Source organism: Lactuca serriola, chromosome 2 (assembly GCF_051521515.1).
Source record: "Lactuca serriola cultivar US96UC23 chromosome 2, Lser_US96UC23_V15, whole genome shotgun sequence".
Taxonomy (NCBI): domain Eukaryota; kingdom Viridiplantae; phylum Streptophyta; class Magnoliopsida; order Asterales; family Asteraceae; genus Lactuca; species Lactuca serriola.
The window spans coordinates 6027291-6041668 of record NC_136409.1 but is presented as its reverse complement, the minus strand read 5'-3'; the positions used below and the strand labels follow the sequence as shown (position 1 = coordinate 6041668).

The 14378-nt window shown below is 33.0% G+C and overlaps 1 protein-coding gene across 2 annotated transcripts; it reads left to right on the top strand.

The window, feature by feature from the left end:
- The first annotated feature begins 423 nt into the window (after positions 1 to 423).
- LOC145085917 (uncharacterized) lies at positions 424 to 14096 on the top strand. 2 transcript variants are annotated; one of them, XM_079023609.1, is made up of 8 exons: positions 424 to 891; positions 1561 to 4214; positions 4368 to 4907; positions 6520 to 7170; positions 9778 to 10488; positions 12320 to 13096; positions 13199 to 13271; positions 13364 to 14096. In XM_079023609.1, the coding sequence occupies exons 2-7, from the start codon at positions 1587 to 1589 to the stop codon at positions 13211 to 13213; spliced, it is 5322 nt and encodes a 1773-aa protein (XP_078879735.1). In that variant the 5' UTR covers positions 424 to 891; positions 1561 to 1586; the 3' UTR covers positions 13214 to 13271; positions 13364 to 14096. The 2 variants fall into 2 exon arrangements, with proteins under 2 accessions (XP_078879735.1, XP_078879736.1); XM_079023610.1 differs by having other exon boundaries at positions 427 to 1109; positions 12323 to 13096.
- The last annotated feature ends 282 nt before the right edge of the window (positions 14097 to 14378 follow it).

Genomic DNA, 14378 nt, shown 5'->3' with positions numbered 1-14378 from the left:
ATTTTTTAGTTAGTAAAATGATTACTTATAATAATGTTTTTTATTTAATTTAATGTTTTAAAATTAAAAAAATATAAATATAAATGATGTGGATTGGTAACCTTTTTCAATATCTAATGGTTGTTTTTATTTAATATAATGATAAAAAAAAATATGTTTTTTATTTAATATAAATGTTACAAAAGATAAAAATAAAAAAAAAATGAATATTGTTAGTGGTGACCATTTCCAAAGTGTAGTGGGTTGGTGGTGAAGCTGATATGACGCAGAGGTAGCACCATTTTTTCGGTAAGTTTGCAGTGATCAACCTACTCACACTCAAAAGTGATTTTCTCTCAAAGTTATGTCTAGGCCCAAGATTATTGGACAGCCCATTTATGTAAAATAAAGTCAATATGGGTTTTATACAAGATTGAAGACGCCTTGACCAGTTGACCTTGAGTCAACGAATCACAAGTCGGCGAAAGAATAAAAATCATCCATATCTTATCCCCTTCCATATGCTGACAATTCAAGAAGATTCATATCATGCCTTCGATCGATTAGCCTGTAAAACCTAACAAATTCACAACGTGCTTTTGCCCCCATTTAATTGAAGTATGGAACAATGCGATCGTAGTCATGGCAGGGGCAATCAACAAGCTTACGAGAGATGGTGTTGTCTAGCTGGGTCTCGAGGCCATCGATTAAACTGGAACCCGTCCTTTAATTTTTTTTTTTTTTTTTTTTTTTTTTCCGGCATTACTCCTTCCCACTGTAGGGGAAAGTCCAGGGTTGGAGAGTTTTTTTCTGGTGGAGAGATAGAAAGGTAATGGACGTAAGTAGAGAGAGAGTGAAAAAGGGGAACATTTTGAAAATGCCAACCACACTCCAGGTTCCACAAATGCAGATGTGGGTTTTTCTTTTTCGTATACAAGATTAGGCATGCCTTTTCTTTTCTCATACAAGGCTCTTCATTAATCTATCTATCCTGATGTGGAGACTTGTCCACAACCCAAAATCTTTGTAGTTAGGTTTTGTCTTCGATTTCATCTTGATTGTTTTTTACAGAGTATAATCCATCATCGATCATCGAAGTATATGAGAATCACATTTTCGTTGTTACCTAGGTATAAAAGAAGCATGGTTGCATGTTTGTGTTCGGACTGTAAAATGATATGTGCAAAATTTTCAAATGTAATGTAATTATTTACATGATGATATGTTGAAATCAACACCTATTCCCAGTATGTTAACGAAAGCAAAGTTTAAGTTCAAAAGGGAATATCCACAAGAAAATAAATAGCTTGTCTGAATTTACATGAGCATTATTTTTCCTAGATATAGTCTTCGTTTCCTACCAAATGTGTTATGTGTACTCTTCCTCTTCCCATGCAAGGTATTCAAGTCTTAGAATAAATTTTTTGAACACTATTTATCTATGGATTATAAATGATATTGGAAAAAAGATAGTTCTACTTCTACATACTAATAATAAAACATGAATGTATAATAAAATGTATACTAAATCACAACTTTTGTTATTTCATGCCCTTTGTTGATTTGTTACACGGTTTGCAGGTCTCACAAAAAGCTAGAATAAAAAAATGGCGTTTATACTTGAAATCATTGCTGGTCCAATTGTTGAATGTTTGCTGCCTCCTGTCAAGAAAAATCTGGGTTATCTTTTTTCCTCCACAAAACATGTGAGGAACATGAGTGCTAAAATGAACCAACTGAATGGTACTTGCATTGATGTCAAAAAGCACAGGGATGCAAACAATATAAATAATCTAGAGATACCTGAGCGTGTACCGGGTTGGTTGGAAGAGGTTGAACAGATTAGAAAAGATGCTCAAAGCATTTCAAGTACTGAGAGTGGATGTTTTAACATAATAATGAGGTACCGAGCAGGAAGGAAGGCATGTAAGACTACTGAGGCGATCGAAAGTCTTATTACGGAAAAACTTCAAATGAGCTGGAGTGATGCTCAAAAACCTCTTGGGAGAGTGCATTCTAAAATCGCATCTTCGGATGGTGATGCCCAAAATCACTTCAAATCAAGAGAGAAGCCTTTTAAGGATGCGCTCGGGTTCCTTCAACAAAATCAGATGATAGCCCTATGTGGAATGGGTGGTGTGGGAAAAACCACCATGATGGAACAACTGAAAAAGAATCTGGAAGATGAGAAAAAGTTTGATCTGTTTCTAAAGGTGGTTATTGGGAAAAAAGAAAGGTTTTTTATTCAGCAAGCTTTGGCAGAATGCATAAGTCTATCTCTAACTGAAATGGATCCAACAAGAAGGGCAGAACGTCTTGGTATAGCATTTAGAAAGCTGGGAGAAGATAAAAGAAAGGTGTTAGTGATATTAGATGATGTATGGGAGACGATCGAACTCAAAGATATTGGACTAAGTCCTTTTCCCAACAGCTTCAAGTTATTGTTGACATCGCGTAATGAAAGAATTTGCAGGCAAATTGCAGCAAAATGTAATTTTGATTTGAAAGTAGTTAATGTGGAACTCATGGAGGAGCTCGAAGCACATAATTTCTTTTGGAAAATCATAGGAGCCGCAAAACAAAATGATCTGGAGCTCAATCAAATTGGAACAGGGATTGTGAGAGAATGTGGGTGTTTGCCCCTTGCCATTAATCTCGTTGCCAGTCGTCTTAAGTTTGAAGAAAAGGTTGCATGGAGAGATACACTCCGCCGTTTTCAGAATAAAAATCTTGATTATGTGCAAGAAAGTGTTAAGATAAGTTATGACTATATAAAAGAGGATGAGGAAAAAGAGATCTTTCTTCTTTGTGGCTTGTTTCCTGATGACTTTAATATTCCAATTGAGGAACTCACAAGATATGCATGGGGCCTATGGTTGTTAAATGGAGTTTCTACTATCAGAGAGGCTAGAGATAGGTCAGAGACGTGTGTGCAAAGTCTCAAAAAAGCAAATTTGTTGATGGAATGCGATGATGATGGGTGTGTCAAAATGCATGATCTTGTGCTTGATTTTGTTTTAGGTAGAGTTTCTAAGGGTGACCATCCATGGGTAATTAATCATGGTGATAATTTAAAGTGGACTAGTGATGGAATGAGTGAGTCTTGTAACAGAATTTCTATTACATGCACGGGTATGTCTGAGTTTCCTAGTGACTCTAAGTACCCAAACGTATCACTTTTGAGACTTATGGATGGAGATAAGTCACTTAAGTTTCCTGAAGCTTTTTATGAAAGAATGGAAAATCTTGAAGTTATAGCATATGAAAAAATGCAGTATCCGTTGCTCCCCAGATCACTTCAGTGCTCCACCAAGCTTCGGACACTCATTTTCCATCGATGCACATTGATGTTTGATTGCTCTGTTATTGGAGAACTCTTGAATCTGGAAGTGCTCAGTTTTGCTCATTGTGGCATCAGAAAGTTACCATCAGCAATCGGAAAGTTAAAGAAGCTAAAGCTACTGGATTTGACGGGTTGTGTCAATCTTCGTATTGATGATGGTGTCTTGAAAGATTTGGTCAATCTTGAAGAGCTTTATATGAGAGTTGCTGATGAAGAGGCAATTAGGTTCACAGACAGCAATCATGCTGAATTAGCAGAACTTTCAGAGCACCTTTCTGCACTAGAAATCGAGTTCTTTGGGAATAGTGGTAAGCCCGAGAATGTGTTGTTTACAAAACTAGAAAGATTCAGGATCTCCATGGGATGTAGCTTAGGATACAATCACTCATTTGAAAACACATTGAAGTTGGTCACTAACAAAGATGAGCTATTGGAATCTAGATTGAATGAGTTGTTTGTGAAAACAGAGGTGCTTTATCTAGAATTGGATGGTATGAATGATTTTCATCAACAGTTGTTTAATAATCTAAGAGTCCTTGATGTCTTCAAGTGTGCAAACTTGAGATTCCTCTTCACAGTCCCTATTGCAAATGGTTTGATGAACCTTGAACGCCTCACAGTTTCACAGTGCCCTGTTCTGGAAGTACTTGCACATAGTGAGAATAGTGGAGATGGGGTAATCAAGTTTCAGGGGCTAAAGTTTCTAAGATTGGATAGGCTATCAAAGTTGATAGGTCTTTGCAACACTGCTAATGTAATTGAGCTACCACAGCTGGTGGAGTTGGAACTTGTTGGCCTTCCTAATTTCAGTAGCATTTATCCAGAGAAAACATCTGCAACATCTTCTATGTCCAGTAATGCCTCTGCAATTCAACCATTCTTTAACAAACAGGTACCTCTATATTAGGATTTATGTTGACAGTTTCATAGATTTTCTTTGTAATGAAAATCTGTATTGATTAGATTGTGAATTTGTGATCCCCCAAACAAACTATTTTAAGTTTGATTTCACTACAATTATCAACATGTCTTAATTATTGTGCAGATGCTGATTCCTAAGTTGGAGAAATTGGGGATTTGGAGTATGGATAAGCTGAAAGAGATATGGCCTTATCAATTTAGTAGTAGTGACGAAGTTAATGCCTGCATGTTGAGAGAGATTCACGTGAGGAATTGTGATAATATTGTGAATCTGTTTCCAACCAATCCCATGTTCTTGCTGGGTCGTCTGGAAGAGCTTGTTGTTTCTGAATGTGGAAGCATTGAAGTGTTGTTTAACATCGACATGAGTTGTGTTGGTGAAATTGAAGAATTAAGTAGCAACTTGACATTTATTTATGTATATGGTTTGGGGAAGCTAAGAGAGTTGTGGAGGATGAAAGGTGAAAGTAGCTCTGATATCCTCATCCGTAGCTTTCAAGCTGTTGAAAGCATAATAATAGAAGACTGTGAGAGGTTTGTAAACGTATTCAAACCGACCGTCACCAATTCTGATGTGAGAACATTTATGAATGTGAGTATAGATGGTAGGAGATATTGTGAAGCAAACAGGAGAAACATTGAATTGGCTCAGAAAAGCAAGGAGGTATGTGATGTCATTGAGCTTTCAATTTCTATTTTGATGTTACAACACTTATTTGTATGTGCTTCTATATATACCCTCACACTTATATCTGTATGTGTATCTACATATGTGTGAGTGTGTGTACATATATACATATACATATACACATCACACTATAATAAATCAATCAATTATATACAAAACCATTTTTTATGAATTCACACTTAAAAGTGTGCCATAACAAATTATTTCTAAACCTTTACACTTCAAAATGTGGATAAACAATTTAATACTCCACATTTGAAATCATGGACAAATTTCATAAATACTACATTTTTAAGTGTGGAGAAGTAGGCTAGATTTCCTACAGTGCTAAGTATTGATGTCTTTCAACCTTTATATTATCACTTTGACATATTTATATGCAAGTTTTTCTTATTTTCTTATTTTTGTTATTTCACTATACTCGAGCATTTGTTTAATATTTTATAACAATTGTAACTTCAAATATTACATATTTACACCACATTATTAAGAGGGATTGAAAATTAATATTTTTATATATTTCCATTAAATGCAAAGATTTTACATATTTATTCTAGAGATCAAATAAGTGATCACTCAAAATTATTGATTTATGGTAAAAAAAAAAGAGTAAATATTAAAATCTCGTCCCCTTTATCTTGGTCCTCCCTCCGAGTGACCATCTCGGTTCCCTCCAAGATTTTATATACTCATATATGAAGTCTTAAAGGATATCTCACAACAATTGTTTGTAAATCTCACCTGAAATTGGATGTTCTTGCATCATCCCCCACTTGTCCTGCAACTTTTTCACTTAAATTTAATATTTCACCCATCTGATACCCAAAAAGTATAATTTCTTTTGGAAACATGTTGTCTGTTTTTTGATTGTGACAATATGTTGTAAGCATTGCCTTTTTTTTTTTTTTTTTTTTTCTATTTTACTGGGTATATGTTTTATGTTACTCACATCTTAAATGATGATTTTAGATTTCAACTCACTGAATAATGTGTTGAAGATGACAAGATATGGTTTTTGAATTTATGCTTTGCCTTGCATTTTCCATGCTTGATGATGATGAAAATGCACCTGAGATTGATATGGTAGTGGGGGAAAGTGATTGCAATGGAGGAACAGATACGGGAGCTAGATGAGGAAGATGGTGAAAGGGGAAAGAGGGGGACATTGGGGCGATATATGGGTGGTGGGACCTATGAATAATTTTCATGATAATTAATAATAGAAAATAAAAGAAGGGCAAAATAGTCATTTTATAAGGTTTTAACCGACGTAAGTTAACGGTGTGAGTGATAGGGATCAAAATTGCAAAATGATTTTTTTGTACATAAACCAGAAAACCAGATAACCAATTTTGTACATTAGTCTAAAAAAGTTATTTTTACATATTTGTGTAAGTGCGAGTATTTTGAATATTTATTGTAGGTGTCAAATAAGTCATTATTGGAAATTATTTAAAATCCGTTAATTTAATCGCTGTCAACTTTAGTTATGTAAATAGATTTAAACAGGTGTGCCGTTTATGAATAGTTAATTTAAATTTTAGTTGATGGAAATTCTGAATTATATTTGTTGTTGAGATATGTGCAGATTAATGTAATATCCAAGGCAGAGATCATTTCAGAGGTGGATGGTAATATTCCTGACGTTGAATCCTCAATTCATCCCAAACCTTTTCACGTTAATCACCTTCAAACACTTAATGTATGGAACTGTGAAGATGTTGAAGTGGTGTTTGAGATAGAGAGTTCCAGTAACAGCAACAGCACCACAGATTTCACAACAACTCTGCATAAATATAATCATCAACCACCACCACTACTACTTCCCCACCTCAAGGAATTATATTTATATGATATGGAGAGGATGAGTGATGTGTGGAAGTGCAATTGGAAGAAACTTGTAATTCCTCAAAACCAATCACAATCCTACTCATTCCACAACCTCACAGTCATAGACATGGGTCTATGCAATAACATAAAGTACTTATTTTCACCTGTCATGGGCAAACTTCTTCCCAACTTAAAGGAGGTGGAGATATGGTTTTGTGATGGTATTGAAGAAGTTGTTTCAAATAAAGATATTAATGATGAAAATGAAGAAATAATATCTTCTACTCACACAAACACCATCTCCTCCTTCCCTCTTCTTGAAACACTCATCCTCAAATCTCTGCCACGCCTAAAGAGTATCGATGGCGGTACTACGATCACAACTACTTCCATCCATAATCAGTTCAAGGTATCATTTCTCTTAACTAGTGGATCCTTTACACATTCAGTTATTTGTTTTATTTATTTATTTATTGTAATATTTTCTTCTCCATTAGCTGCTTTATATAACTCAATAAGCTAATTCTTCTGAAGCTGGAAAGACAAAATAACTAACTAAATACCTAATTTTTTTCCAGTTTATTCGTTTGCATAGGTCATTAAAGTTATTTCTCTTAAGCATGGTTATAAATCATATCAAATGCATTTTTTTATCCAGTTTTAACTATAACAGATGGCTGATTTAGACCCGATTGTGAGGGAGAGAAAAAAATTGATTGATAAATGTATATAAGTCATATCATAGTTACTCTTGATTGTTTGTTAAGTAATATGAAAACTGGAACAAAAATGATTTTATTCATGTTTTTTTTTGTTTGTTTCCTAGCTTGCAATTTTAGCTTAATAAAGTACAGTTTGTTGTTTAAAAGAAATATCTTTTTTTTAATCTTTCAAAAAAAATCTTTTTTTTTCTGACATGGAACTGAAAAATATCAAACTTTACATAAGTATATCTAGTGTTCCAACTGAAAATATATAAATACAATATATGGCAAAAGACTCCTGTTTACAACTTTTTTTTAAAAGTATTAAATTTAAGACATTGATCGATCATCGAGCCAAACGACAAGATTGTCAATTATGGGAAGTCTCAAGATCTTCATTTATCTAGTATAATTTCCCAAGTCTATATTGAAAATGACTCCCTTGAAAAGAAAAATTGTTCTAAAAATGCTTTCTATTCTGAATATTAGAATCAAGATAGATTTTGCAATATACAATCTAATGAATAATCATAGATGTATAATAAACGCACCTTTATTTTCACTATAGACACTGATATTGATAAGAGTCATTATCTGTTTCTTGGATTTGGCCTTCTTAATAATTCTATATTCACAAATGCAAAAATATAAACTTTTTTGAGAATTCTATATTCATAAATGCTAAAATATAAACTTTCTTTTCTAAAGATCAGATTATCTAGACCAAAATGTGGGTTTAGATGTAGCACACACACATGATGGAAGACTTGGAATAAATTAATTATTGATAACGGCTGATCAGATGCTAACATTCTCCATATTAAATTTTTCTTCCTTTTGTCACTGTGTCCTAAATTAACCCTTCATGTTAGTAAAATTATTTAAAACATGAAGAAGATGATGCATGTAATCAATGCAGGTACGGAAATATAAGCATATTGATTTCAAACTCATTTCCTCATAATAAATTTAGGAGTAAAGTTATGTTTTCATTTTCCCACATTGAGGAGGTAATGGGTTATAGAGTCCAATGCCTTTTATTTTCTTTTCATAAACCATATACAGAAAAACCACTATATTTTTAGTCATTTTCTCTGTTCAAAATACTTTCCTTTATTTTCTTATTACATCATCCTACTTTCATTTCTTCCAGTTATAGCATTATACTTTGAAAAAATATACCCAATTATATGTGGCTACAACAGCCTGATAAGAAAAGTCGAAAGTACAATGCTATAGTTGGGTGGATTTTCAAAGTACCTTTATGGTAGTCTTGGGTCATTTATTAAAGTCTAAAATTATAGAAATAGCAATTTACTTTCACTGATTTGATTATAAGAGCATCTTACTTTCATTTTTTCCTATTAAAGCATTGTAATTTAAGTAACTCACCCATTTATTGCAATTTCATTCAAATACAAAGGATTTCCGTTACTGCAATATAAAGAAATGAAAGTAGGATGCTATAATAAACGAATAAATGGAAATGCGTTGTTATTTCTTTCATTTAGACCTTCTTCAGTTCAGATAAGTAAATTTCATAGCTATAAATCCAGGTGAAATATTTGTTTATTTTATGCTTTATATCATACTTTCATGTGTTTATATCTCATATTTATTGTCTTTTTTTTTTTTAGTTTCAAAGATGAGACTAACCATTATCATGACCACCATGTCCACTTCCAGTGTCATACACTTTGCTTCTGCACGAGAAATATATGTTGATTAATTGCTAATCAAAGTACTTCAAAGTCTCTTCATTTGCAAGTTTTAATCTGAATAAATGCTAATTAGCTGTGTTATTTAGCACGTAGCAGTTTTATTTTTCTTGTGTCAGTTTCCTATTTGTAGGTTGTCATAATCTCTTCTAAGCCTATATAATTAAGGCCACTTTTATGATTGATTTAGTGTGCCTTTTCTTTCATCCACCATCTACTTGTTCTCTCCTGCCAACAATATAAGCATGGCATACAACTGATTAGTTTCTTGTTTTTACTTATTTTGTCATATATGTATAACGAGGGTATTTTGGTCATTTGACAAACCTTCTTCCTCAAGGAGTCCAAACACCACAATTTGGTTTCTCTTTATTCCTAGACCTTTTATCCATTTTTTCTGTATATTGCCCTTTTGTAGTTCAACTTACATTGTCCACATTGTTACTTAATTAGCTTAGTTGTGGGAAGCACTCGTGTTTGTTACCACACTTTTAGAAACAAATGATATGTTAAATTGTAGTGTGTATGTGTGTAGCAAACATCTAAGCTTTGTTAATTTAATCAGCTCCATTAATTTTTCATGTGTTGTTGTAGTGTTGTCAAGTCGGTGTTGCTTCTTGGTTCTTATGCCAATACTCCAAAAAGTTTGAGATATATAATTGTCCTGCCCTATCAAGAGTGTTTCCATCCAATGTAGTGGGACAACTGAATAAGCTTGAAGAGTTGTATATATGGGAATGCAAAGCAATGCTAGAGATATTTGAAAGTAAAGAAATAAAAAAAGATGGTGTTGATAGTACTACGAATGTTGGTGATGGAAGTGATGATACTTGTACTGCAATCACCATCCCAAGGTCGGCAAATATGACTCTGCTTCAACTGCCCAACCTAACAATATTGTATATACATAAATGTGAAGTATTGGAATATATATTCACAAGTTCCACACTTGAACGCCTCAAGCAACTCAAAAAATTGACTGTAGCAGAATGCAAGGCAATGCAAGTGATTGTGAAGGAAGACGCAGAGCACACAGAAAAATCTAAATCTATAATAGTCTTCCCTAGTCTCAAGTCCCTTACACTTGCATATTTACCAGATCTGAAGGGTTTCTTCTTGGGGAAGAATGAGTTCAGGTGGAAAGCATTGGAAAAGGTTAAGATTGATGGCTGCCCACAAATGATGAATTTCACATCTGGTCACTCCATGACTCCGAAGCTCAACTACATATATACAGGATTAGGCAAGCATAGTCTTGAATGTGGCCTCAACTTCCATTTGACCAATGCTACACATGAGGATGAGGTATGTTGTCACTTTACTTCATCATTTAACCAGGTGATCAGCATGTCGTTTTATGATGTTCAACATATTATTTGCTTACAAAAATTAGGTTCATATTTGTATTCCAGAAGGAAACATAAAATAAAACCAAATGAAGATACATATATAACCACTTCCCTTTTTTATATCCATAAAAAGTTATGAAAATATGCAATCTTATTTTTTATTATAGATTAATATTTCATTCCTAAGATATTAAATTGCCTCTTATGTTACAAAAGATGTTCTATTCACTAATTCATAAGTTAGCAATTTAATATTTTAATCAAGTTAGATGAAGTAAAGACAAAAGGCCCAATTGACGCATTCATTGAGGGTGGTTTTTTCCATGTCCAAAGATTTTTGAACATAAACAATACTAGGTTCCATTTGATCATAATCAGATCAACAACCCCTTCTTCTTTACATTGTCCCTATTTTCACCGGCTTTCAACCCCAAGAGCATCACAGAGAAAGAAGGTAAAGAAAGGAGGAGTTGGGTGGGGGTTAGGGGTTTATTTTCTTTTTTGCATTTTTTAATGTTTAATTAATATTAAAGAAAATCTAAAAAAAGAAATTAAAACAGTAAATAAGTCTTTTCAATTTTGATACAAACCTGGTGAGAAGGACCAACTTTGTAATTTTGGAACCACAGGGACTGTAACCACAAAAATCGACAAACACATGGACCAAATTTGCAGTTTTTGCTAAAAAAAACAAACAAATCTAACTAGTGGCTTGAAGGTTTGGAGTCTGGGCAAGTATTCGACTAAAGGCATAACAAAATAAGCACCTAAGAAAAAGGGCTTCTAAAATTCACATAATAGTTTCTTTCCTTGAAAACAGAAGATTTAAGAATTTATATCAAATATATGAATATAAAAAATCATTTTCTTGTGTATTACAAATGATACTTGGCAAGTTCGTTCTTATTCAAATCATTTGAAAGTTCATAAATCATTAATTAGGAACTTAGAACCAACAACTTCATTCAGTTAAGAAAAAAACACAAAATAGATGGAAATAAAAGCATTAGCTTATTTTACATATTTTTACTCATATCTATTAACAAATACATTTTTGTATGGAGCTATATTTTGTAATTGAATCATTTATATCGTTTTCATCCAGTTTAATCCAATTGTCTCACATATTTTCTAGTATTGTGATGTTAGTAGTTACTTAATCAAGTTGTTCTTTTCTCTCTCATCTTCTACAAGCTAAACATTTATGTAGCGTTTATTACCTAAATTTGACAAAAATAGTATTGCTGAGATGATTGTAAAAGTATAAGTATATCATCCATATATCATTTGTTGTATTTGACAATGCAATAAAAATACAATAACATAGTTATCTTTTTTCCTAAAAAACTTGGATGTAAACATTCAGTACATGAAAAACTACCTATTTGAAGCAGCCAAAACACTTAACTTTTACAGTTTTACTTTTTATTTTATCTGCCCACCCCACACACACACAAACACAAATATCTAATTTTTTTTACTTTTATTTAAAAAGACTCAATCATTGATAAAATCTAAATTGTTTAAACAAATCGACATTCATCAATAAAATCTAAATTGTTTAAACAAATGCAATGTATAAATCAGAATTTTTCTTCACAGTGCTAATCTTCTCAGAAAATAATGTAAGCAGTGCCATAAACTAGGTTGTTGATTGGAAATACATGTTGGCTCATTGAAGAATAAGAGAACTTGCAATCCTTTACTATGTTTATACTTTATATACTAAATGTATTTGTCCTTTATAATTGTAGTGTTTGAGATGATTTATGTTTGTTTTTTCTAAGCAGACTCAACTCCCTATGTGCTCTACTCCAGATATGATAAAACTACTTCAGTTCCCTTGGTCTTTTTCAAATTTAGTTGAAGTAGATGCACAAGGGAGTGACAAATTGGGGAAAAGCCGCATAATTTTTCCATGCAAGGAGTTGCTTAATTTGAAGAATCTTGAAAAGCTTTCTATTACCAATGCTTATGAATCTGTAACAGAGGAGGTATTTGAAGTAGCAGAAGGGACAAATGAAGATGTGGATATTGAAACACAATCTGTTGTGGTATTTGAGAAGATAAAAGAGGTGACTTTGACTGGAATAGATAATCTGAAGCATATGTGGAAGAGCAATCGGTGGATAGTGTTGAACTTTCCAAACCTTACAAAGGTCTCAATTGTAAGTTGTAAGCTTCTTGGACACGTTTTCAGTAGTTGCATGGTTGGCAGTCTATTGCAGCTCCAAGAGCTAAAAATAAGTGACTGCGAGAGTATGGATGTGATTGTGAAGCAAGTTGAAGATTCCGAAACCAGACTGACTACTACTGAGGTTGTGTTCCCTTGTCTGAAATCCATAACACTTGAATGGCTTCCAAATCTCAAGGGATTTTGCCTGGGGAAGGAGGCTTTTGAATGGCCATCATTAGATACTTTGGTAATCAAATATTGTCCGGAAATAACAGTTTTCACAAATGGGCAATCAACTACTCCGGAGCTAAAGTTAATAGATACAACTTTTGGATTGTGTCATGTAACAGAAGACCCCAACTCTTTTATAAAGACCTATCAACAAGAGGTATGTGGTGTCACCTTTGGTTATTATTAACAGATTAATGTTTTCTCCAACAAAAACTTTACATTACTCTCTAATTTACCACTTTTTTGTAATCTCCTACAGGGATGGGAGTTCTAGAGGAACATTTGAATTCACATGTGCAGTTTGGCTCATTTTGAAGTCAGCTATATATATATATATATATATATATATATATATATATATATATATATATATATATATATATATATATATATATATATATATATATATATATATATATATATAGCATAATAGGTAAGATTACAACATTGTACCATGGTTTATGCCTTAGGATTTCTTCTAGCACTCATTTGTTTCCAGTGTCCATCATCATTTACATGTTTCTCTACTTTATTTGATTGAACTGACTTGATGACCAACTCTTCTGCTTCAAGGTTATTAAAACCCTGTTCCTAAGTAATCTCATAAATCCCTTTTGTCAAAAGATTTAATTCACAAGAAATTGATACTTTAGACTAAAGTCTTTAGTTAATCTTATGTTAAATCTATTCTTTGGATTGATCGGCGAGTGCAAATCAAGAATTCTGGATGAAAGACATTTTTTTGTTCAAAGTTCAACCCGTTGAATGAAAAACCAGTTCTTTGTGGTCTTTGCTTTTAGTTGTTTGTGTATTTTTTTTAGTGCATTCAACTGCTCGATTTTCTGGGTTATTGACTTATTATCTATATTTTTTGGATTTTATCTTATTACGTAGTTTGGCCTCTTTCATGAGGGCATTCTATTTTGACTTTTTCACAGTAGTCAAACTTAATGCTTTTAAAATTCAAATTTTAGGCATTTTTCTGTTTGATTATTTGGCATGTGAAATGGTTCTTTTTTCAGTAATCTTGGGATAGATAATGATTATTCTTGTCAATTTATGAAGTTAGAAAATAACTCATCTGACACAAAAACAATCAATAGTTTCACCTGCTGATTGTAATCATATTTCCCTGTGTAACCTTTTTTTTCTTCATGATTTTGTTTTTCAGGCATCTTTTGATTTCAAACAGCCCCGCCACCACCACATGTCCCTGAGTACTCCCTGGAACTTGTATCTTGTGGTGGCTGGCGGTTGTTTCTGGTGGTGAATTTGGCCAGAGAAATTTCCATGTGTAACCTTTTTTTTTCCATGTGTACATACTTACACCAAAATTACCTGTTTTCAAAAGAAAACACAAACTCTCGCCTTCTTGATGAATTATATTTCTTCCTTCACTCACAACTTTATCCTCTGTAAATAACATAAACATACTTTTC